At 46.3% G+C, this 25,915-nt stretch overlaps 1 protein-coding gene across 1 annotated transcript; it reads left to right on the forward strand.

Annotated features, from left to right (window-relative positions):
* The first annotated feature begins 1,382 nt into the window (after nt 1-1,382).
* Nucleotides 1,383-14,393, forward strand: LOC135203727 (uncharacterized). Its single transcript, XM_064233645.1, has 4 exons — nt 1,383-1,510; nt 3,474-3,650; nt 3,880-4,150; nt 13,209-14,393. Exons 2-4 carry the CDS (start codon nt 3,477-3,479, stop codon nt 13,649-13,651), a joined length of 888 nt encoding a protein of 295 aa, XP_064089715.1. The 5' UTR covers nt 1,383-1,510; nt 3,474-3,476; the 3' UTR covers nt 13,652-14,393.
* The last annotated feature ends 11,522 nt before the right edge of the window (nt 14,394-25,915 follow it).

A 25,915-nucleotide genomic window follows, 5' to 3' on the forward strand; every position in this document is an offset into this window, starting at 1 on the left:
CTCTCTCTCTCTCTCTCTCTCTCTCTCTCTCTCTCTCTCTCTCTCTCTCTCTCTCTCTTAAAACCAGCCTGAGAAGAGCCTTTGTTAGGCTCTTCACAGATAATCATGCTTTTCTTCTTAAATACTGTATACTGCAAAGTCTGTCTTCATTATAACAAGCTAAAAAAAAAAAAAAAAAAAAAAACTGCCATATTTGAAGCTCATCTTAGGACTTTGAGGCTCTTGGGTGGTGAGGTTAGTTTAGGTTAAGGCTGTGTTTTTTGTCTAGTTGGTACAATTTTTTAGTCAACGTTGCCAATAACTTTTTCGATTTAGCAACATTTCTGTCAGGAGAATCACGAATATCACAGTAACTTCCACTAGGATAGACTATTCATTGGCAGGGCAGACAAAAGTGAGACTTAGTTTTGTTTACATTGTTGGAATAAAGAAGGTCTCGCCACCCTGTGGTTGACCTGAACCAAGTTTTTGGAAATGAGGTACTGTATTTTGAAAATTTCATCTTGATTAGCTCTGCTAATTTAAATTTATTAGTGAGTAATACCATATCTCCTTAACTGTCTCCTTTAAGTAGGTAAAAATGTTCTATTTGTTTTGATATGACAAATATATCAACGGTCTCTGTCACTGAGAAAGTTCGGACTTTGTTGGTTCGTAAGTGTCTATAGGTCCATATACTACCTTTTGGCACCTTATACCACTTACGAGCTGCCTTAGGTAAGGATTCGTGCTGGCTTAAAGCCAACTTAATTTAAAACAATAGAGTGTTTTGGTAGTTTGTGGTTCCTTTGAATCAAAGAGTGATTCAGATTTTTATTATATAATATATTAACACCTCACAGGAGTCCTATTTCCTGTCTAATAACGAATCCTGTGGAATACAGTTCGAGAGGGACTTATTTTTTTGGATTTAAGTGAGAACTGGAAGCTGGAGCAGTAGAGAGACTTTTCCCCAAACAAAATGGTAATTTTAATTCTCTCTCTCTGTCATGCATAAAATCTTTACCGATCGTATTTATATTGTACCATTTAGAAAAAAATCCCTCCCCCCCCTCGTCTCTCTCTCCATATACACGCACATTCAGAGGGATAAAACCCTTACTAATCGCATTCTCTCTCTCTCTCTCTCTCTTCAGAAAGATGAAAACCTTTACTGGTAACAAGTTGATCGTACCTCTGTCGTTCAAAACGCAACGAGAGAGAGAGAGAGAGAGAGAGAGAGAGAGAGGAGAGAGAGAGAGAGAGAGACGATGAGAGAGAGAGAGAGAGAGAGAGAGGAGAAGAGAGCGAGACCGACCTGACGAACGAGATTGAGAGAGAGAGAGAGAGAGAGAGAGGAGAAGAGAGAGACGAGAGGAGAGAGAGTGAAGGAACTAAGAGAGGAGAGAGAGAGAGAGAGAGAGTCACATCACCAGAACCAAGAAGAAGAAACGTCATTGAAGAAGAAGAAGACGGGAAGGGAAAAAGCGAGTGACAATTGCTCCGTCTCTTCCATGACTGCGAAAATCGGGTAATTATTCGCCATTTCGCCTCGTATAACGATCCAGCGACTCGAGACGACCATGTTTTAACGAAATTTAGTCGAAACAAGACGATAAACGAAGAGATATGTAACGAAATACGCCATTGTTTACGTTCCAGGGTCGAGCTTGGTCCATCCCCAGCCATTGTTTACATTTGGGTCTTGACAGATCACGTCGTTGGGATGTTCGTGTATTTAAGGATATATTCTTATTTTAATATTAATTCATTTTAAATCGAAGAAAATAATTAAATTTAGTTCGTTTTAATGTTTAATATCAGGGCTGATACCTATCAGTCAAGGAAGGGCTTGAATAGTAGTAGCTAGTACCTACTAGTGACCCTGAATTGTTTTCGACGGGGACACGTTTCGAAAAAGATATATATGTTTTTTATTATTATTTTATTTATGCCTGTGAATTTATTTCAGGTTCAGCAAACGACAAAATACCGTAATTTTAATTCTGGATTTAATTTTAATGCTGTTCATGGAAGGGTTGTCTCTGCTGGCCTGAATTCGGGGGGTGACCTTAAACCAAGGTCACAGTCATATGATTTAGGGCTGGGCTATGGCATTGAGCTGTCTGGCCCTTTTATATTTGATCATTTTTAACTTTTCAGTCAATAAGATCCTTATATTTAATCTAGGCTAGGCTACGCTCTTTTCAGTGGCATCTTGCAGTGCATGCTATCATGCTAGTATCATCGAACCTTATAGCTGAGAATGCTCTTCTGGCCTGAGCTGTATTTTCTAATCATTTTTTCACTGTATTTCGGTCAATATAATCTTAATATTTAACCTAGGTTAGGCTACGATCTCTTCAGCAGCATCTTGCAGCGCAGGCTATTTATGCTACTATCGAACCGAACGTCTGTGAGGACTCATCTGATCCGAGCTGTATTTTCGAGCCTTTTTTCACCGTATTTCCTGCAACTGCTCCGAGGCTTTCCTCCTGTTGCACCTTTCAAACCTTTTAACTGTCTATTTCTGTTTCAGAGCTGATTGACCTCATAGTAGGTCCCAGTATTTGGTCTTTGGTTTAAATTCTATATTCAATTCAATTCTTTATTGAATTCAGTGTTGTTGTGTTGGGCAAAATTTTCAGGTAGGCAATGCACACAGATAAGAGTGCCGAGTAAAACCCCTAATGACTTAACATTAGGGTAGGTTAGGTTTAGTTGCAAAGCTATACCCATTATATCTATAGCCTTATATCAGCAAACTCTAGCTTTAGACTTGCATACTATCATGCCCAAAGTAATGTCGAAATTCTAAACTTTAACTTCTGACTGAAAAGTTAGGGATCAGATGCAAAATAACCTAGGCTAACTGTGCACCACTGTTTTTATCAATAAGCAAATCTGAAGTCTGTCATTCAAGGTTTATGGTTACATAATATAACCAGTTATAATATGGAAAGGGATAATCACAAGAAGAGTTTATATTAAAGTTCTAAACAGTTTATTGATGAAACTCATAAGGCCTTTCTATTAAAGCTGTTGTCTAAAATTGGGAAGGGCTTCCCTTATTAGGTACTGGGGAGACTTACATGCTGTATTAAACATATATAACAGCTTGTTACAGGACAAAAAATCCTGCAAGAGACACTGTAACCTACTGGAGGATGAAATTTACAGTTTCTGACACGGATAAATATCATACCTTTTCTTTGAAATTTCAGATGATAACAATTAAATGTTATCCAGATCTAGCAATAAACTCTCTCTCTCTCTCTCTCTCTCTCTCTCTCTCTCTCTCTCTCTCTCTCTCTCTCTCTCTCTCTCTCTCTCTCTCTCTCTCTCATATCTAGGTTTGCATTTTTCCAATTTGTACGGAGCACAGTCTTTGTTTCAGGACACCACTATGATTGCGAAATGTACACGGGCTTATTAATATAGTAATTTATTTTAGTTTTTACATTCTATCATAAATTGTCTCTCATCTCTCACAGTTTATGATGGTAGCAACCCATGGGTGGAGGGGAGGTGACCCCAAGAACATGCTGATTGTCCCCACCGAGACGGTAATCAGAGTCGCAGCGGCCGACGATTTAACTGTTTTCGTCACAGCTGGGGGAAGGTTATATGTAGGGCAGTACAATGGCCAGGACCGAGGCACTTTGCAACAGGTATTCGTCAGGAAGAGCTGTGTACTAGTAGAAGAGTAGTTCATTTTCTTTCCCAGATATTAGATGTAGTTTATATTTAAGTGCTGCATTCTTTGTGGAATGGTTTCATTTTTGCCAGTAATTAGTCTGATGTTATCTTGAATTTTGGATACACAAGTAAAATTAATTCTTTAGAAATTAGAAATCATTTCGCGGGAGTGTTCGTAATCAGTATATTGATATGGTTTAGGTTGAATTGGGAAGCAGATGTGTTCGTGATGCGGCAGTTTACAAAGGACAAGTTGTGTTTGTCACTGATGCAGGAGAAGTGTTTACACAAGATTTAGAGAAGAAAGAAGTCCATCCACTCCCAGTTGTAGAACCTAAGAAGACATGTACACACGGCCAGGAGGAAAAGGGGCGCAGAGTGAGAGTGCGTTCTGTGGCAGCTGGTTCGGACCACGTTCTGTTCTTGAGCAACCAGGATGAGATCTGGGTTCAAGGAAGGGGACCCGCCTTGGGTGGGTAATTTCGTTTAATTCTTGCATATGAAAACAATATACTGTAGTTGATGTAATCCAGCATAAAATACTTTTGATTACAAGTTGGAGAAGTTTGTATATGTATCTTCCTAGACTGAAATTGAGATATTTTTTTAGATACTTTTCTCTGTACTTGATGTGATCCAGCATAAAGTACTATATATCTGCATTGTTTTGTTTTTTCATATGGTTGTAGATGCAGTACATATTAAGATATTTCTTCTGATTACAGTTTGGAGAAGTTCGTATGTGTATCTTGTTAGACTGAAATTTAGATATTTTTTTAGATATTCTCCATAGTCCTTTACTTATATTATAAGCATTGTACAGTGCTGATAACTTTCTTCTTCCATTTTATATTTTTAAAGTATTTTCAATCTGTTATTGTTGCTAATTTGTTCCGACACGTTATACAAGCCATCGGTCCTTCACATAAGGAATTACTATTCAGCGCCAGCTGGACTGGTCGTAAGATTTTCTAACAAGGTAGTTCGGCAGTAACTGTTGGCCGATGGTCGGGAGTCCCGCCCGACTGGAGGTAAACTTATTGCTTTGCTTTCGACTGCTGTCGGGTGAAGACGTGGGCTTGCCCCTCTGCCTGCCTCTGTCGTGACATTATCAAAGCTTAGGATTACCTTTCAACCTGTTTCTCTTAGAATACTTAGTGTGGAAGAGATTGTAAGTACTCTCTTATTATTTTTGTTTGTTATTTGTGGAAGTGCATCGCTGATTGTAACATGCAGTTCCAAGAATCGGAGAAGCCCCCTCGCCCCCCATCTAACTGGAGAATGTGCCCTGGAGTGGGAGGCGGTAAGTGTGGAGCTTTCAGGTCTAGCGATGCCGTGGACCTCATCCTTTATGTACTTGATGCCAAGGGCGTGAATGCTCTCGGTCATTAACTTGTGATGTTTGTGTCTCTTGGTTAGAGAAGCAGTGGGAGTTGTACAGAAGAGCCTCCAAGGTGTCGTCGGAAAGCTCTCCCTTGACACCTCTGGTGACCAACACGCCATCTTCTTTTCTCCCTCCTTGTCAGCTCCCGCGTATGGCCCTCTCCCCTTCGGGGGATGTGTCCCTCTCCGCCTCTTCGCTAGATTTGTCGAGTGCAGAGGAAGGAGGGCGACACCCCGACTTGGAGTTGTTCTCGGGGCTTCGGTCCGCTCAGGGTGGGATCATTCCCCCTCTTAAGTGAACAGGAATCCCCCCCCCCCCCCCGGAACCCCCCCCCCCCCCCCCCCCCCCCTTAGCCAACCGTTGCTTCCTCAGGTATGTCTGCCTGCACGGGTGGAGGTCTTCAGCAGGTGTGGCGATCTCTGAGTCTTACGGGCACTCCGAGTATTCAGGGGCTGATTCACCACAGCACCTGCACGATCACCGGTAGGTGGCCGTACGCTTGGTGACGGCTGGTACCTCTGCTCCCGGCTCCAGAGGTTCCACATCCGGACCGGGATCCGTCTCGGTCACTCGCTCATGAGCATCACTGAGTGTACGGTCACCTACTGGTGATCGTGCAGCCAGGAACCAGATGACTGGGCATGCTCACCGTCAGGATCCAGGCATGGAGCAGAAGGTTGGTAAGAGTCGCTCAGGTGACTCGCCAGATGGGCGATCGCTCTCGCAGTGATCCCCTGGTTCCGAGGGTTGACGTGACAGTCCCACCAGACCTTTCACGTGTCAAGGCTGGGAAGAGGTCCCCCTGGTCACCAGGACCAGCATCGGCTGCTTCTGGTACTGTGGCGCGTTGTGAGGATAGTGCTTGCTCTCACCACGTTAGTGGACACTACCAGTCACATGACCGTAGCTCCCACTGGGACCGGACGGCTTGCATGACTACTAGTAGCTCCCCTGACGCAAGAGACCAACGTTACCATCCTCGGTCCAGCACTTCTCCACATGGAGTCCGCTGGTCCAGACCTGCAGCTCAATCGCCACCGTGGGTTGACGATCGCCTGCAGTCCTCCCAGCCTGCCAGTTCTGCTGGTAGGCAGGGCAGGAGCATCAAGTCTCCCTCACCTGTTCCTTCAACCTCCTCGGGCTACACTGGGAGGAGCGAGGTGAACAGGAGTGACCGTAAGGAGTGCGGTCCTTACGGTCCGGCCATGATAGTCTACAAGCCTGGCTCGGTTCTTGGACCAAGCAGATTGTACACTCAAATGGTTAGAGGAGACCACAAGGGGTCTGGCGAGGTTTTTCCTCCTGAAGGAAGAGTGTCTTGGGAGATGATTGGCCTGGATGGACCTTACGGTTCATTGTATCGGGATGCAATCACCCCCAAGATACAGAGGTCCTTGCAGATTTCATTGCGCTGATTTGTCAGCACAACAACCTCAGGGAAGGATCTGTGGTTGCTCCCTCTGACCCTCCATCGAGGTTGGAGTCGTTCTGGGGTCCTAAGAAGGAACCCAGAGCGACAGTGGGACTACCCCGGTCTTCCTTGGCCGACGGTGTGTTGCACCAGGTGAACGCCCTCGTCTCCGGACAGGAGGACTCACTCAGGTCCAGCAGGTTGGACATGCGGCTTCCCCCTCCTCTGCCTCGGCAGCGGCATTGCTAGTGCCTTCGGTAGACCCGTTGCCGACCAAGCAGGTTGATCCAGAGATAGCTCATCTAACTCCGGGAGTGCCTCTTCTTCCCCTGCTGTTTGAGAACCTCTGGTTCTCAGAGCAAGAGGCATTGGCCTTGGAATCCACTGCCATGGCAGCTTTCCAGGCCGTCTCCTGGCTGGATCAGTGGTCCCTCACAGTGTCCAGAGTCTCAGCATCCTCGGGACCTATCGTTCCTGAGGAAGACTCGGTATTCAGGAGACTCTGCCAGTCTGGAGGTAGGGCCATCTCCTACCTCGCCCACCAGATGGCCAACCTGTGGGCCAAACTGGCTCTGAGGAGACGAGACTCAGTCCTGACTCGCATAACTAGAGCGGCCGGTCGAGAGGTGACGCTGGGTCTACACAATGGACCGTTGCTGGGTTCCTCCTCTCTCTTCCCCAGAGAGATGGTGGGCGCTGCAGTGGAAAAACGGAAAGCTGAGAACAGTGACCGCTTAGTACATCAGGCAGTTACGAAGACTTCTGGACACTTGTTCAACTGTGGCCAAGCCTTGGAGTTGGCTAGCGCTTCCTCCGCTCCTAAGACGTCAGCACCATTGAGGGTAGCGCGAGGTAAGACCCAGCCTTCCTCTTTCGCTCGAGAAGTGAGCGTCAGCCCTCCTCTCAAGCCTCCTTCTCTCATGGGATTGGAGTTAAGTGGAAGGGGAAGAGAGGGAAACGCTAGGGACAGCGTTCCCCCTCACCTGCTGCCCAGTCCACCTTCAGACGTACTACCCCGTTTCTGCTAGGGACGTAACACTGACACAAGAATTAAGACCATGCTGAGCAAGGAGCTGTGGAGATCGCGTGAGATCAGTCACCAGGTTTCTACAGCCAACTTTTCCTGGTGGAGAAGTCTAAGGGGAGCTGGAGACTGGTGATAGATCTCTCTCCCTTGAACCGTTTCATTTGCCAGACTCAGTTCACGATGGAAGCAGCACGCTCAGTGCTAGATTCCATCAGGGAGAACGATTTCCTGCTTTCGGTGGACCTGAAGGATGCGTATTTCAAATACCCGTCCACCAGTTGTCCAGGAAGTACCTCCGCTTTATCCTCAACGGGACTGTGTACCAATTCAGGGCCCTTTGTTTTGGTCTCTCAACCGCCCACAGGTGTTCACGCGAGTGTTCACTCTGGTGTCAGCTTGGGCCTTGGCCCATTCAGTTGAGATACATCTGAAGAGGTATCTCGATGATTGGCTGGTCCTGGTGAGCTCCTGCTCGCAGTTGCTACAGAACAGAGATCCCATCGACTCCTCGACTTAAGCCGCGATCTGGGGATCGTGGTAAATGTCGAGAAGTCAGATCTCGAACCCAAGCAGAGGATAGAGTACCTGGGCATGAGTCTTCCCTGCAGACTTGCGAATCAGCAGGTTTAGGGAGGCAGCCAGAATGTTCCTGTCACGACAGGAACAGTCAGCGCAGCAATGGCAAGTCGTGATCGGTCACCTGTCGTCACAGAGAAGATAGTCCTTCATGGGCGTCTTCGGCTGCGGTCTCTTCAGTGGAGACTAAAGGAGTGCTGTCCACAGGCATGGGATCCACATCCTTCCTGGTTCCTCTTGTGGAGTAAGTAAGGGCAGACCTGGCCTGGTGCCTAGATGACAGGAACCTCTTAATAGGAGTGCCCCTGCGCACTCTCCCTCTGTAGATGCTTCTGTTCTCAGACGTGTCGACCGAGGGTTGCGGGGCACACCTGGAAGAGTTGCTGGTTGCAGGAGTGTGGAACCATCACAACAGGCACCTTCGTATCAACTTCCTGGAACTCAAGGCTGCATTTCTTGCGCTCCAAGAGTTCTAGGAATGACTGATGGGACACTCAGTGGTATTGATGAGCGTCAACACCACAGTAGTGGCATACGTCAACAGACAGTGGGGGCCTAGTGTCCCTCCCGTTACACCAGTTGACGATGCAGGTACACGAGTGGGCCGTAGCTCACTCGGTAGAGCTGTCAGCCAGACACATTCCAGGCAAGAAGAATGTAGTGGCAGAGAAGCTCAGCTGCCAGAATCAGGTGATTGGGACTGAAAAGTCTCTTCACCCAGACGAGGCAGAAAGGCTCTTTGACTTGTGGGGGCGTCCAGTAGTGGATCTGTGCGCCACCCGTCACAACAGAAAACTTCAGGTTTTCTCCTCAGTTTTGCCGGACCCATGGGCAGCTGCAGAGGACATGTTCCAATACCCGTGGGACAACCTCGTACTCTACGCCTTTCCCCCGTTCTGCCTGATTCACAAGGTGATTGTCACCAGCAATTTTTGGATGATTCTGGTGGCTCAGGCCATTTGGTTTCTGGACCGGCTGGCTCTTCTCTCGGAAGCACCGCGAGAGATTCCCCCATGACACAACCTGCTGTGTCAACCGCATGTAGAACGGAGCCACCAGGCAGTTCATTCCCTGTGTCTTCATGGCTGGGGTTTATCCACCATCTCTGCGAGCGAGAGGTTTTCTCGCCGAGCAGCAACAGAGGTGGCTGGATACCTCAGACAGACCTCTGCAGCAGTATACCAGGGAAAGTGGTCCGTCTTCTGTGGTTGGTGTCGTAGACGGGGTCTCTACACGCTCAGAGCCACTCTTCAGCAGGTAGTGGATCTCCTCATCTTTCTTCGCCAAGAGAAGCTCCTCTGTCTCTGCGAACCTCTCCGGGAGTCGTCAGACAGGGTTCTGACCCTCAAGACCGTCTTTCTGCTGGCCCTGGCATCAGTGAAGAGAGTAGGAGAAATTCACGGTCTTCCTTCGATGTTAAACACTCGAGGGGATGGGGATCGGTTACGCTCGATGTCGTCCCGGATTTCATTGCGAAGACTCAGAACCCTTCTGTCCCTGATGCCAGGTTCAAGTCCTTCACGATCCCCTCCCTAGAAGACTTCACTGATATGATGCTGCTTGTCCTGTGAAGGTGCTACGGCGCTACCTGAAGAAAACTCGACACCTCAGGCCTGAGTGTCAAAACCTCTTCGCTAGCACTGGGGTGACCAAGAAGAAATGTCCAAGAACACTGTTTCTTTCTGGCTTCGTGAGGTAATCAGGAAAGCGTACGACTCAGACAGGAGTGCCAACACCCGTACCTTTTGTCTAAGAGCCCACGAAGTCAGATTTATTGGTCCAACCCATGCATTCCGCAAGAACTTGTCTGTTGCACTGCTGAAGGCAGGGGTGTGGTCCAACCAGACCACCTTCACCTCCTGCCTTTGGGATATTGCCCACAGGTCCTTTGACACCTTTCCTTGGGACCTGTGGTGGCTGCTCAACAAGTTTTGTAGCTTACCCAGCTCCTTTACAGGACAAGGTAGCATCTCGTCCTTGTGATACCACATGAATAGAAAGTGAATGAGAGAGTGACTGGCTCCTCTTCCTCCTCTTTTCTTCCCTATCCCTGCGGGTAGAGGGTAGCGGTCGTCACAATGCTGGACAGGACGACGATGCAGGTAAGCTACCTAACCGAGGGATAGAAGCGTTTATCCATCCCTTCCCTAGCAAGGGGGGAAGCGGACACCAGTAAGAAACAAACCCAATACTTATTTGGCTTCTTACTCAGGACCTAGTTCATGCTTGCTATTCATAAGAGGTACGCTTGCCTCCCTCTTAGAATTGGTCCAGAGGTCTGACCACTGATCTTGCAGTGCACACTCCGATCAGTTGGATAGAGGCTAGGTTCCCTCCCTCTGCTTTTACGACCAGGGACGGAACCCAGGTTGGGTGAACACCAGTCTGTTCAGAAGACTCGGATTCCTCCCATTAATAGGTGAGTCTTCCTTATGTAAAGGACCGATAGTTTGTATAACATCTTAGAACAAATCACAATTTCTGAAAGTAAGTTGTGTTTTTTCTAACTATACAAACCTGAGGTCCTTTACATATAGTCCCACCTCTTACCACCCCTCACTCTGTTCCTGGGCCTAAAGCAAAGTGGTGTGTTTACCTCCAGTCGGGGGGGACTCCTGACCATCAGACTGTGGCAGGATAAGCTTAAAAGCAAGTGGCAAATCCCCCCCCCCCACATAAACCTAATCACTCCAGCTGCCAAACCCACCTACAGTCAATTCACGCAGGACAATTGACCTATACCAACACAGAAAAAAAACACAAACCCAAAAACAAGAAACTCTCAAAACACATGTGCTTACCCAACTCCAGATACTCCAGGCTATCCTGTGCTGTCCGCTGGTCAAGGTCACTGAGACCACCAACTACACGACAAAAACCAAGAACCACAACACAACAACAACAACAACCAGGGAACACAACTCAACAACACAACACCCAAGGACCACAACCCCACAACTCAACAACACAGCACAAGACCACTGCACAAACAATCCCCAACACAAAAAACAATAACACTAAAAGGCAACCCACACACCCACTAACAACACCAACAACAAACCTCAACCATAACAACTCACATACAACTCTCAGGAACCCAAAAGCACAACAAATCCAATAGCACAGGCACAACAACTCCAAAGCAAACAACATCAAACTTAACAAAACAACTACTATGAGATTCAGGGTCTCTGTAACACGGTTTTTTGGACTTTGCTCCTTGTCAAAGCATCAGATTTAGCTGAAAGTTGACATATGTATATTTTACAACCACACACAAATTTTGTCAGCATTATCAATAACCTAAACCTGATAGTTTTGATTTTTATAGAGTAAAAATGATCTAGCCGACGCCATGGCCAATGATTGCGAGCCAAGAGTCGAAAAACATTCATTACGTAAGCAAGGTAAACAAACACCTTTTGACTAAATGTTGCCCTGCCCATCCACCAGACAGAAATTCCATCGGCTCTGAAACCCAAAGACTTTATGAATGGCGGAACGATACATAGATGTGGGTGGGGTATCAGTGCTAGCATAGTAATACTACTGTAGCAGTAGTGCCGCAACAGTATAGCAGTAATATACATGAATTAAACGTTTAGGCCAACTGCTGGGATCCTTGAGGATCATTTAGCACTTCTTACAACTACTCGAGAAATTAGTTTTTATAGCCAGAAGTTAAATTTTCTAATCCAACAATGCCCATGGTAGCCTTCAGTGTTATCCTGAATTATAACGAGGCGAAAGTGGGTGGAGCCTCATGAAGTCACCATTCTGACGATAATTATTGGTGAAGGTTTAAAGCCAATATACGGTACCGGCTATTTTTTTTCAGTAAATAGGTAGATAGCCAATAAATAAAAATTGCTTGACATTGGATATAGCAGTTATCAAATCAAGCTTGTCTACTATGTTTTTGATAATTACCAACTATTCCCTACATCTTGTCAATCTGATTGTGACCTATAAAGTAGACTGTAATTTCTTTGGAAACTTATTTTGGGAGTTAGACTAATAATCGAAGTGTTTTTTGTATTAACATATTTTGTTGGTTTGTTCATTATGACAATTATCAGTGGAGAGGTTCCAGAGTTCATAAAGGTGCACTGCTTTGCTTGTATTTAGATTTTTATGTCATTGTTGCTAGAGGTTTAGCCTTCGTTACGTATAGCCAATCATCCATCGAGAAAGAGGGAAGAAATGCTGTCATAAGTTACGTAACGAGTGCGTTCGAAACCTTTTCTCTGAGTAAGTTGGCCCGTCTTCAAAAAAGGTCACTTTTACATTATAAGTACTAAATTTATTCAACCTACGTAGTGCAGAATACACTCAAAATTTATGTGTTGATATAATATGTATTCTGAATAAGCGTTATATTTATGAAATGCATAGATAAAAAGTTATTGCGAAAAAACCGTGTTACAGAGGCCCTGAATCTCATAGTAAACAACAAACAAAAACACACAACTTATCTGACTATCAATGCCTTCAACAGACTGCTGCTAACACTACTGATCATCACCAGGTCTCACCAAAGACTCACTAAAAACTCACTCAAAACACAGAACTCTGATCTCTAACAGCACCAGCAGACAACTCAGAACTCATCAACAGCCAATTCAGTTGTTAACTATCCATACAGCAATTACACCCTCTCTCTCTCTCTCTCTCTCTCTCTCTCTCTCTCTCTCTCTCTCTCTCTCTCTCTCTCTCTCAACAGACGTTGTCAAATGGAACTCCATAACTCCTCCATAGGACAAGCAGTTACTGCCGAACTACCTTGTTAGTAAATCTTACGACCGGTCCAGCTGGCGCTGAATAGTAATTCCTTATGTAAAGGACCTCAGGTTTGTACAGTTAGGAAAAATACAGTTTACTTTCAAAAATTGTGATTTTGCAGATGTTTCATTAGCTAGACAATTTATTAGCAGGTGTTGGAAATTGAGTCATTGGTTAGATTTATGTCCCTATAGCTGGATTAGTAAACTAATTGGTTTAAGACATGATTTTTCTTATGCTCTTTCAGTGATAATTTTATTGTGAGAAAATCCAAATGATGGCTTTGTTATTAAGGGCAAGCCTTGTAATTTGAGTATACAATATGAGAGTGTTTTTCTTTCCTTGTTCAGGTCTCTTTACAAACAAAATCGAGAACGAAATAACAAACCCGGCTAGAGTCGACTTTTTCAAAGGAAGGAGGGTGATGCAGGTTGAAGCTGGAGCTTATTTCACAGTAGCCTTAGTAGAAGCCTTACCGCCTGTCCATCACGACCCTTCCCTCGAATCTGACCACCTACCGGACTTTGACTCTTACGTGCGCTCTTGCGAACAGTGCCGGCAGGAAACCGGCGACCGGGTCCTGTTTGAAGACATAGATGAGTTTGATAAGTGTCCTTTGGGGTTGCTCGTTCGAAAAGATGCCTTTACCGATGGGAGATCTGACCTCCTCTCTCCTGCTCCCAGCCGGTCGTCTCGAAACAGTGTTTTCCATGAGGATGGGGAGTCCTCGGATTATGCCCCGGATGAGCTGGATCCAACGTCTGGCGAAGTGTCTTGTGACGGACGACGCTAAACACCCCAGTGGAACAACGAACGGGTATCGAGTTGAAGGAAATGAATCGGGTTCATAAACAGAGTGAGGGCAGTGACTTTGAGGTGGTAGACTGTAACGACGAGACGGAAATTGGGAAAGAGGTGAGCGATAGGAAGCTGAGTTCCAGTGGGACCTCCAGTTTGTTCATCAATGCCGACGCTGCTCGTCAGTTCATCTCGAGGCAGTTGTCTTGGATGACTGCAACGAGCATAGAACAGGGTGAGCTCCTTGCTGATGAAAGAGTGAACAACAAATACCACATAGACAGTGCAACTGAGCTGATCAAAGAAAATGTCGCGAGTGCAGCTAACAGTGCAGCGAGCTTAGTAGCTACAGGTGTGAGGACTGTCAGTGACAAAGTAGGACAGCTGTCCAGACATTTCAGCAGCAGTGAGGTTGCCGACGGGGAGCTGCACGATCTCTCTCCGGACTCTGATCCCTTCATTCTGGAATCTTCCAGCCAGACCTTGAAACCAAAGATGAGTAAGAGTGAGACGTTCAACACGAGCACGGGCAGCCTGCCCAGGAAGTTGTCCGAGGAACACAGCCGCAAGAAGACTCACACTCGCACCGCATCGGGTGGCTTGAGCTTCCCAAAGCTAGGCAGGGATGGGTTGCTAGCTCTTGATAAGGATCCCAAGCAGGTGGAGAAGAACTCAGGCATCATTGTGGATGGAGGACGTCATATTCTGAACACTGAGGTGAGATGCTTAGGGTTTTGTTTCCACTTTGATCAGTTAGCACTAAGAGGAACATATAAGAGATGACCTTGTGGATAAAGTGGTTCCATAATAAATGTATAAAATTTGTATGTAGATTAATAATGTGTGTCATATGTAAATAATTTTTAGCATAGTCTCCTGTATGTCCAGCAAAAAAATTGTTTGTCTTGAAATAAGCTAATGCTCTCATTTCCTTTGCTTTCATAATGTATTCTAATGAATTTTTTGAGTAGTTTGATTAACAAACAGATTTGTTCCCACATGATATACAAACCCTCGGTCCTTTACATAAGGAATTACTTTCGGCATAGCTGGAATCACGGCCGTTAAATTCTTGAACAAGGTGGTTAGGCAGTAACTGCCGTGTGGTAGGTGGGTAGGCCAGCCTGCCCGGATGTAAACACTCCACTTTGCCTTCGGCCGTCTTTCGATGAAGACGTGTGTTTGTGAGCTCTTGCTGACTGGTCGTTGATCATTTTCCCGGTGGAATCTTTCTGGTTTAGTTTTGTTTTTAAATAAATACTGTCTATACAGTGTTTGATATCAATATTAAATTCAATCTGTTCAATTAATATACAAACCCACTTTTTGTGATAACCTTTATAGCTGCCTTTCTACTTTGTGTTAAGAGTCGGAAGCAAAGGTATGCCAACATCTTTATTATTTACATTCTTTCACCCTTTAACGTGAGGATGAGATATGTATGTAACGTGAGGATGAGACATGTATTTAACATAGTGATATTGATCCTGTAATGAGACATGTATTCATCAGAAATTTACGCTTACACTTGGGAATTACAGAGGGGAACTTCAGAGGTTTGTCCTTTGTTTTGTTTTTTATGGTAATTTCTCTTCTCCTTCATCCTTTCACTTACTATCAGACAAAGGTAGAAGAGGGGGCGTGTTGTGTTGGTGTTTGAGGGATCTCTCACTTCGGAAGGCGGTGCCCTTGGATGTGAGAGGAGTATCCTTATTACTTTAAATCATTTTATTTGAGATGAATCTTACTTACTGTTAAATTTTGTATCTACTTTAACAGTAGGTAAGTATCCAAATAATAAATTTTATTATGAAAATTTATATTATTTAAGATGAATCTTACCTACTGTTAAAGTAGATAAAAAATTTAACAGTAGGTAAGTATCCAAATAATAAATGTTATTATGAAAATTTATATTTTGTTCATGAAACTTACCTGTCAGATATATATATAGCTGTATTTTCTGAAGTCCGATAGAATTTTAAAAACTTCCGACACACGCAGTGGTCGGTCAGGTGGTTAGTACCCATTCCCGCCGCTGGGAGGCGGGTATCAGGAACCATTCCCATTTTCTATTCATAATTTTTCTGTCGCCGGTGCTGAAAACACCTGTTTTCAGTACCTCCGTCTTAGGATTTTGGAAACATCATTGCCGCTAAGTATCCTAATTGTCTTTTGATTTATTTACTTGGATTTGTGGGATTTGTGGCTAGGCATACGCTATCTTAAATTGATTTGAATTTGATTCATTTTTGCATAAAATATCTGAATCTAGTTAGGCTAGTTTCAGACGAAGTTGTCTGCAAAGATAGGGTGTGGCTACCGAAAGCTTCGGTAGATCCGCACTTGGTATGTAAGAGGGGTATGGGTCTTGCTTCTTTGTTGAGATTTGTCATGTAAGGAGTGTGAGACTTTGTCTATTCCGTAAGGAAGACGTATGATTCGTATGTACGCAATTAATCAGTAAACATGTCTAATTCCGTAAGGAAGACGTATGATTCGTATGTACGCAATTAATCAGTTACAAAAGTCAGGGTAGTGAACCTGCTAACCTTCCTGTAGACTTTATTTTGCCTAACCCTGTAGTATGGCCTACGGGCTATGAATATGTCTACGAGAGGTGCTCGCTCTCCTTCATTGCTGTGAAGTGCTACTTCTGTAATTGTTACTCCTAACCCTGCAGTGTTGCCTTCGGGCCCTAAGCAGTGTCTGTAGAGGAATTGCCCTTTCTCTGATACTCTTTCGATTCGTAACTTAGAATCGAAAGTGCTTGCTTTAGAGAGTAAAAGTGAAGTGCAGAAGTGCAGTGATACCCCTTGTGTAGTGGAGGGTGCGTCAGATCGGCCTCGTTTCGCCTCTAGGCCGGGACCTCTGCTTGACTCCCAGGACCCGGGGAGGGAGCATGTCGAAAGCCTAAGGAGGGTTACAAGGAACCCCCACCGATCTGGCGTGCCTTCGGCAGTTTCTGATGAAAATCCCCAGACTGCCAAAGTGCGTGCGCGCGTGCACGAATCCTGAAAGATTGCTTCTCGTCCGCCGAAGCGTCCTTCCCGTGCAGGGGTTGGAGCTTTCGGAAGGACTCGCGCCCTCTAAATAGAAGCTTTATAGAAGAGGACGCTTCACGTCCTCTCTCTCTCTCGTTATGCGTTTCAGTGAGAAGTAAGAAGGCGAACGTCGCCTGAACTCGTGTCCGTCTTTCCACCGAGAATACGTAAAAGAAGTCGTAGTAGCAGGAAGCTTTTGAGAGCGGACGCCCAAGCCAGGCGCGCGCAGGGTGCACGCCAAGCGCGCACAAGTGGACGCCGAGCGCGCCCCAGTGGACGCCGAGCGCGCGCGCGTGGACGCCGAGCGCGCGCGCCAGTGGACGCCGAGCGCGCTCAGTGGACGCGAGCGCGCTCCAGTGGACGCCGAGCGCGCGCCAGTGGACGCCGAGCGTGCACCAGCGCACGCCAGGTGTGTCGCCTGGCTGAACGTTTCTGTTGAACTCTTCAAGCTCTTGTTTCAGATTTGGGCCTAAAGAATTTTTACCTCTACCTTCGGTGCTTCGGAGGAAGCTTAAAGTGAACAGACAACTTCTTCTTCGAAACCCAGCAAGACATCGGGTTTCGTGAATTCAAGAGGTCTCTGTCAATTAATATTGCTTTTCGCATAGGTGGATGGAGTTAAGGAAAGCTCAAGGGAAGATCTCGTTTGCTCTACCGCAAGCTTTGCCATTCTGCCAATAAATTTAAGTTGCCACTACCGCAGTCAAGACTTTGCGATAAGGCAGTTACGGGTTATAAAGGCTCGATGTCCTGCACGTCAGGACTCTCGGCAACGTTCAGTAGGATTCTTGCAAAGGCACTCATCAAAAGGACGCTCTTCAGGAAAGCGCAAGACAGGACTTCCTTTGCCATACTGCCAATAAATTTTAAGCTTTAGCAGGCATTAGTTGTGATACGGGAGAGGAAGCTGGTTGGAGAGTTTCTTCCTCTTCCCAGGATAATTTTGCAAGCTTTTTAGCCCATCTGAAAGGGTTTTTCAGATGATAGATTTTGTTAGTTTCTAGTCGGGACTACGCTGCCGAATTGAACATCGTCGTTCTACCTGCCGTAAGCCCAGTCTCTTAACAGGATTCTTGCCCCTTCCTCGTTTGAGACGGGAATCAGAAAAATTAAATGCTCGACTTCCTGGATTACGTTTTGTCAATTCAGTGACTTTCCCCCATTGACAATATACTATCGTTTTGTCAAGTAAATGGGTATCCCCTCATTGACAAAATATCTCTTTGTCCCGTAAATGGGTTAGTTCTCTTTGACAAACATCTCATTAACTTGATATTGCGTAAGCGAATAAGCTCTTATTGACAAGATTCGGAAGAGCTCTCATTCGTCATTCGCAGACTCGTACAAGAAATAGACTTGTAGACTACGTCAATGAACGCTTATGTCCAATACATAAGAATCTTGAGCTGACTGCTTCGATTCTCTTAAGTTTTGTTCATGAAACTTGCCTGTCAGATATGTATGTAGCTGTATTTCCGAATTCAGCTATATATATGTCTGCCAGGTAAGTATGAACAAACTTTATTGTGATATAATTTCATATTTTGCCTTGCGTTATTTTACTTCTGGTTGGTTCAAGTCATATACGCTTGCTGTAGTTACCTCTTCGGATGGCAACCGGAGGTCTATTGTCTATTTTAAGGACATTTAATCGTTACTCCCTGCAGCCTTCCAGGAGTTTCCGATTTATCTTTTACCGTTGTATGGTAGTGTTCTGACAACACAAACGCATCTATATATTTAGCGTTTTCTGTTTCGCTTAAATATACCAGCTTGAGAGTCTTTCTGCTCAAAAAATAACGGACCTATTTCTTCGTAGAATAGGGTAGCTGGCAACCCAGACATAAAGTTAAGAGACGGCGTTCGTAAGCTGCTGGCTGCTGCTGTCACGCTGTGTGTGTCCTCCAGTCCAACCGAGCCAGTAACAGATAGTGCGCTGTCATGCGCTGTAGGTTACGTCTCTCTCTCCTGCGGGATTGACTGACTAACCGTATCTCTGTGCTGACGGTTACGTCTCTCCTGCGGGATTGACTGACTAACTGTATCTCTGTCCTACAATCACGGACTTTAGCCTAAGATTGAGGGGATTTCTTACGTAAATGAATAAACGTTGCATTCGTTTGCCTTACTATGTTCAACAGAGTTATCTCTTAATCCTTTCGGTGCTCGTTACCGCACGGTATGGAACTACGAGTCTACCGCAACATTGCACTTTTATATGCTCTCCTGCTTAGGCAAAGCGCAGCCTTATTAGGGAAGTAAGCATACTCGGGGAGGGAATGGATGAGCTAGCTGGGGACCATTTCCTTCCTGAAGAAGTTTGTTTCCCGAATAGACTGCAATTCAGACCACAGTTTTTTCCTACCGGGAAACTGAAATATTATTCAAGATCTAGGAATGATTTTCTGAACATCTCTCAGTGCGTCTATACCTGACCGGTGATAGAAGAAGGTGCCGGACATCTTGGATAGGGTTTCAGATGTCCTGGATCTTAATCTGAAAGAAGTAAAAGCGATTCGGTAGTCCCTCCAGTCCTCGAAACGAGTTTTTGGGAACCAGTGGTCCAGATCAACTCTGATATTCCACAGCTCTCTCACATCTTCCGAGTGGAATCTTTCTTTAGAAGTAAGTTGAGAGTTGTGTAGACTTTAGGGACGCCCTTTCATTCTTCTCTTCGATATGTTGAGGACGAAGAGGCTTCTTCTTCTCTGCTCCCTTATTCTCGATCCGGATCGGTACCATTAAACGCCATCCTATGATATGAACGGGGATGGATGTTTAGTCTCTTTTTCCCCTTTTTCAATCGCTTAGGAAATGTAGTAAGAGGATTTATGACGTCACAGGGAGCGACAATGACGCTGATCCCCCCATGTTGGCTTTCAGGATCCTGGATTCACAGAGGTCACATACTTCCTAGTTCACTTTCCAAGGACCTTTTCCGAGAGAGTCGGTCTACTCTAACTCGAAAGGTACCTATAACCTCTCCGCTCTGAGTCTGACTACGTTCAGACTATCGAGATGTTGACAGGAATAAGATTACCGTCTTCCATTTCCGTCTGAAGAATGGGATAAGCTGGCAGTCACAACTATTAAAGAATACGCAAATATGTTGTTGACGGCCTTTGGGCTCAGAGATTTGCATCTGTCAAACAACAAAGACCTTCACGATTTTTGAGTTCTGTGGAATCTCGAAACTCGCTCACCATCTACTTTTTGTCTCATCTGTTTTCTCGGAGTCAGACACTCGTGCGAGATCAGGCGACATATAGTAGCCCTGAGTTTCTTGTTGACGAAGTCGGTTGCGTTTATACACCCCGATGATCGTGTAACTGAGACCAGGTTGGACTGTCAGGCATTCTTCCTTCGGGACTGAATCGCCTTTTTGCTCCTCGCTCTTTCTCCGCACGCACCAGAAGGCTCGAGTTCAGAGTTGATTCGCTGACGACGTGGGATTGCGTGATACACCCCAAGGTTTGCTTAGATTGAATCGCCCAGGCAGTCCAGACACTCATCCTTCAGCGCAGAATAGTGCCTTATGGTCTTCAGGGTACAGCCTTGCTGTCCTTGATTCGTCTGACCTGGTCAACTGGTCCGAGGTTCAACCTGACTTTAGTACAGACGTACTGACTGTGCATGTCCAGATCGAAGCTTTCAATATGGAACTTAGACGTAGTCTGAAGTTCTTGATGTCAAAGCATTCGAACCTCTCCTACCTGTTAACTTCTTGCATGTGATCAGGAAGGCCTTCTTCTAACCACCCTAGATACGACAAAGAGGGTTAGTTGAAATTTTAAGCCATCGTCACAAGTTTTTTGGCTTTAGAAGAACACAAGGCGGTGTGCTCTCTAAGCCTTCCGTTGTGGCCTAAGAATGGAAACCCGTCTTGTCCTTGGGAGGCCCAGGAGCTTGGAAGCAGGGATGGCACTAGTTCGTGGGCAGGAGCCAGAGAGAGTCCTGTGCTCTGTCGGGTCTCTTAAGTTTTATCTACATAAAACTCAAGAAAGTTGAAGTCATTCGGGCAATCTGCAGTGTTCCGAAATAGACCAGACTTGCCCATATCGAAGAACACCCTGGCTTTAGTGTTAAGGAGATCTTTTCAAAAATGCTCCTTCATTGTTGTGTTGCACAAAGAATTGAAATCTTTTTATCTGAATGCTCACGAGGTGAGGGCGGGCCTCGGAAGCATTTCAACAGAGCATGGCACTCAGCAACATCCTGAGTACCATGTTTTAGCGAAGCAACTCTGTGTTCACTTCACACTCCCTGCGAGATGTGAAGATGGCATATGAGATCTGCTGCTCGCTAGGGCCATACGTGTCTGCAGACACAATCTTGGGGCAAGAAGTACCACTCATCCTATCCTGTAGAAAATGGTTAGGAAGAGCTCTTAATTTATTTGTTGAGTCGCCGACAACGGCGGACTGCTTAACTCTTAAGCCTTAGTTAACACACCTTAACTTTGCTAGGTTGGTCATGGTGGTGATATATATATTTATATATATATATTTATTTTACTTCTTAGCCCTCATGGTATGGTCATATGGTCTAGTCACATTGTGGTCACGTCCCCGTTGACAGATCATCTGGAGTGCACCAGCTTTATAGGTCTCTACCTCGCTGGCAACTCTAGTAAAGCAGAAGCAGACTTGGGTGACAGTAATCACGAAGTCAGCTATGCTAACAGGTGGAACCAAGATGTAAATCATCTGCATGCATTTGTTTCCCAAAATCCTTCTATTCTGTCCCTTCCCACCTCCAAAGGTGGGATTCAGCTATATATATATCTGACAGGTAAGTTTCATGAACAAAAGATATTGTTATGATACAATAAAGTTTGTTCATACTTACCTGGCGATATATATAATCAAAGTACCCACCCACCTCCCCTCAGGGGACAGTGGAAATAAAAATTATGAATAGAAAAATGGGAATGGTTCCTGATACCCGCCTCCCCAGCGGCGGGAATGGGTACTAACCACCTGACCGACCACTGCGTGTGTCGGAAGTTTTTAAAATTCTGTCGGACTTCAGAAAATACAACTATATATATATCTGCCAGGTAAGTATGAACAAACTTTATTGTATCATAACAATATCATTTTTGTACATGAACTTTCCTGTCAGACATATACTTAGCTTACGTCTCTGACGTCACGACAGAATTCAAAACTTGCGGCTAACGCGACAGGTAGGTCAGGTGATCTACCTTACCCCGCCGCTGGAAGCGGAGGGTGTAAGAACCAACATACCTTTCTTGCCAGATTTTTTCTGTCGTCGGTGTCGACCACACCTGTTGTCGGTACCTCTTGACAGTTGGATTCTTTTCTCGTATTCGCCCTGGATTGTTTCTACGGACTTTTGGTGAAGTACCCGATCTTTTGGCCTGGCATTCGCGATTTGTGGACAGTTATTGGACTTTTCTTTGGATTTTTCTTGGATTCATGATGTCTGATATTGATACTAAGAAAACTGCTATGTTTAGAGTTTGTTGATGACTGATGGTAAGGTGAGGCTACCGAAAGCTGCGGTAGACCCTCACACGGTATGTTTGAAGTGTAGAGGGAATGAATGCACCGTTTAATAATCCTTGTAATGAATGTGAAAAGCTGAATGAGGATGAATGGAAGTCTTTGTCTTCCTACTTGAGGAAGCTTGAAAAGGATAAAGTTAGGAAAGCTTCTTCTAGGAGCAGTAGTAGATCTCGTATTAGCGAGTTGGATATAGATAATCCTATTTTAGAAGTAGCTCCTTTGTCAGTTTCAGCTCTTGCTCCCTGCACCGAAGCCGAAGATGCGCCTTCGGAAGTGGCCTCCATGAAAGACACATTCGCAGTATGGAGAGGAAAATCAAGACAATTAGAAGGTAAGAGTGATTCAAGAGTGATTGTGCAGTGAACCCATTGCAGTGGAGGGTGCGTCTGATCGGCTCCCTAATGCTTCCAGGCCTAGACCTCTCTTCCGACTCCCAGTCCCAGTGGAGGAGGAAAGTCGAAAGCCGCAGGAAGGTTAGGGAGCATCCCCAACGGTCAGGCGTCCCCTCGGTAGCTCCTGTTGATCGTTCCCAGGCTACCTTGGATCGCTCCAAGAGAGAAATATTGCCGCCAATGCTTCTCATCTTCGCTTCGCCTTCTCCTAAACGAGGATGGAGCTCTTCGGAAGCCTCGCGCCCTTCGAAGAGAGCCTGGAACGCTCCCTGCGTCCGCCCTTCCAGCCCTGAAGTTTTTTCGGAAGAGCCTGAGGTGGAAGCGAAGAAGCGTAAGAGATCTCAGGAGTATCGTTCCCCGAGCGGAGATCGAGCCTCGTCACCTGTTCACGAGTTTGTGAATTCTCCTGCAAGGGTGTTGGCTAACCTTCAGGCGCAGATTTCGGCTCTGGCTGGCTCCTCTTTTTGCCGTGTCGTATCGTCGTAGGAAGGGCGTCTCGCTTCCTGTAAGAAGTCCAGGCTCCCCTCTCCTGACTCTCGCTATTCGACGGAAGCGCTAGCGCTCACCTGTGCGTTCGGATTCTCGCAGGAGACTTTCTGCTTCGGACAAGATCCCATCTGCGTCCAAGCGCCATTCGCCTGACAGACAGGTTTCTCCTTCGGACAAGGAGCAAACTGCGCGTAGGAGATCTTCACCCTACAGACGCTCTTCTCGAGGACAGGATCGCTCCCCCCCTTGACAGGCGTCAAGAGCCTAGTAGGCGGCTACTCGCCTGGAGCCGCTCCTCGCCTCGTAGCCGCTCCTCGTCTCGCCTCCACTCTCCTGTTGACAAGCGCCCTAAATCGGACAGGCGCTCTTCGCTGGACAGGCGTCAAGAGCTTGTTAGGCGCGTTTCTCCTGGCAGGCGCTCTTCTCCTGACTTTCACTCTCCTCGAGTCAGGCGCCGAAGATCCTTGCAGGCGCTTCTCCCCTTGTAGGCGCTCACCTAGTAGGCGCTCACTATAGGGCGCTTGTCGCCAGAGATCCTCTCGCCTCGGTTCAGGCGCCAAGAGCCTGGTAGGCGCTTCTCGTATGGCAGGCGCTGTTCGCCTGGTAGCCGCTCTCCTTTGGATAGGCGCCAAGAGCCTGATAGAAGTTCTTCTTCAAACAGGCGCTCTGCGCCTGACAGCCGCCTTACTCCTGTTAGGCTCCAAGAATCTGGAAAACGCACCCCTCAGACAAGAAGGGATGTTTGCAAGTCTTGCAAGGCGAAACATTTCTGAAGCTTTGTCTCCAAGACGTATACGTCTTACTTCCTCTAGAGACTCTTTAAGAATAGTCGCGCCTCTAAGGATCATGAGGGCTCTTCAGCTCAGGAAGAACAGGACCCCTCAGAAGAAGAAGGACCAAAAGACTTCCGCTCCTGTTTTCCCCTCCTATAAGAGGCTGACAGAGTTGCTCCTGCAAGAGTTTGGAGATATCCTTTCTCTGTGGCTCCTCCTCCTCCTCTACGTTATTCTCCACTTCGAAGACGTCGAGGTTTCGTCTTGTGTAAGGATAAAACTACTTTGTGTACATGAACTTTCCTGTCAGACATACTTAGCTTACGTCTCTGACGTCACTAAACCGACAGAATTCAAAACTCGCGGCTAACGCGACAGGTAGGTCAGTTGATCTACCCTTACCCGCCGCTGGGAAGCGGTGTAAGAACCAACATACCTTTCTTGCCAGATTTTTTCTGTCGTCGGTGTCGACCACACCTGTTGTCGGTACCTCTTGACAGTTGGATTCTTTTCTCGTTTTCGCCCTGGATTGTTTCTACGGACTTTTGGTGAAGTACCCGATCTTTTGGCCTGGCATTCGCGATTCTGTGACAGTTATTGGACTTTTCTTTGGATTTTTCTTGGATTCATGATGTCTGATGTTGATACTAAGAAAACTGCTATGTTTAGAGTTTGTTGTATGACTGAGTGTAAGGTGAGGCTACCGAAATAGCTGCGGTCGGTTAGACCCTCACCACGGTATGTCTTTTGAAGTGTAGAAGGGAATTGAAATGCACCCTATTTAATAATCCTTGTAATGAATGTGAAAAGCCTGAATGAGGATGAATGGAAGTCTTTGTCCTTTTCCTACTTGAGGAAGCTTGAAAAGGATAAAGTTAGGAAAGCTTCTTCTAGGAGTAGTAGTAGATCTCGTATTAGCGAGTTGGATATAGATAATCCTATTTAGAAGTAGCTCCTTTGTCAGTTTCAGCTCCTGCTCCCTGCACCGAAGCCGAAGATGCGCCTTCGGAAGTGGCCTCCATGAAAGCCACCATTCGCAGTATGGAGAGGAAAAGTCAAACAATTAGAATGGTAAGATGTGATTCCAATAGTGATTTGCTGCAGTGGAACCCAGGTGCAGTGGAGGGTGCGTCTGATCGGCTCCCTAATGCTTCCAGGCCTAGACCTCTTCCAGACTCCCAGTCCCAGTGGAGGGGAGGAAAAGTCGAAACCGCAGGCAAGGTTAGGGAGCATCCCCAACGGTCAGGCGTCCCCTCGGTAGCTCCATCGTTGATCGTTCCCAGGCTACCCTTGGACTCCGATCCAAGAGAGGAAATATTGCGCCAATGCTTCTCATCTTCGCCTTCGCCTTCTCCTAAACGAGGATGGAGCTCTTCCCAAGCCTCGCGCCCTTCGAAGAGAGCCTGGAACGCTCCCTGCGCCCGCCCTTCCAGCCCTGAAGTTTTTTCGGAAGAGCCTGAGGTGGAAGCGAAGAAGCGTAAGAGATCTCAGGAGTATCGTTCCCGAGCGGAGATCGAGCCTCGTAACCTTTCACCGAGTTTGTGAATTCTCCTGCAAGGGTTGGCTAACCTTCAGGCGCAGATTTCGGCTCTGGCTGGCTCTCTTTGCGTGTCTTCTCGTCGTAGGAAGGACGTCTCGCTTCCTGTAAAGAAGTCCAGGCTCACCCCTCTCCTGACTCTCGCTATTCGACGGTAGCGGCGCGCTCACCTGTGCGTTCGGATTCTCGCAGGAGACTTTCTGCTTCGCACAAGATCACATCTGCGTCTAAGCGCCATTCGCCTGACAGACAGGTTTCTCCTTCGGACAAGGAGCAAACTGCGCGTAGGAGATCTTCACCCTACAGACGCCCTTCTCGAGACAGGATCGCTCCCCTTGACAGGCGCCAAGAGCCTAGTAGGCGCTACTCGCTCGTAGCCGCTCCTCGTCTCGCCTCCACTCTCCGTTGACAAGCGCCCTCCAAATCGGACAGGCGCACTTCGCTGGACAGGCGTCAAGAGCTTGTTAGGCGCGTTTCTCCTGGCAGGCGCTCT

This window comes from Macrobrachium nipponense, chromosome 36 (genome assembly GCF_015104395.2).
Source record: "Macrobrachium nipponense isolate FS-2020 chromosome 36, ASM1510439v2, whole genome shotgun sequence".
NCBI lineage: Eukaryota > Metazoa > Arthropoda > Malacostraca > Decapoda > Palaemonidae > Macrobrachium > Macrobrachium nipponense.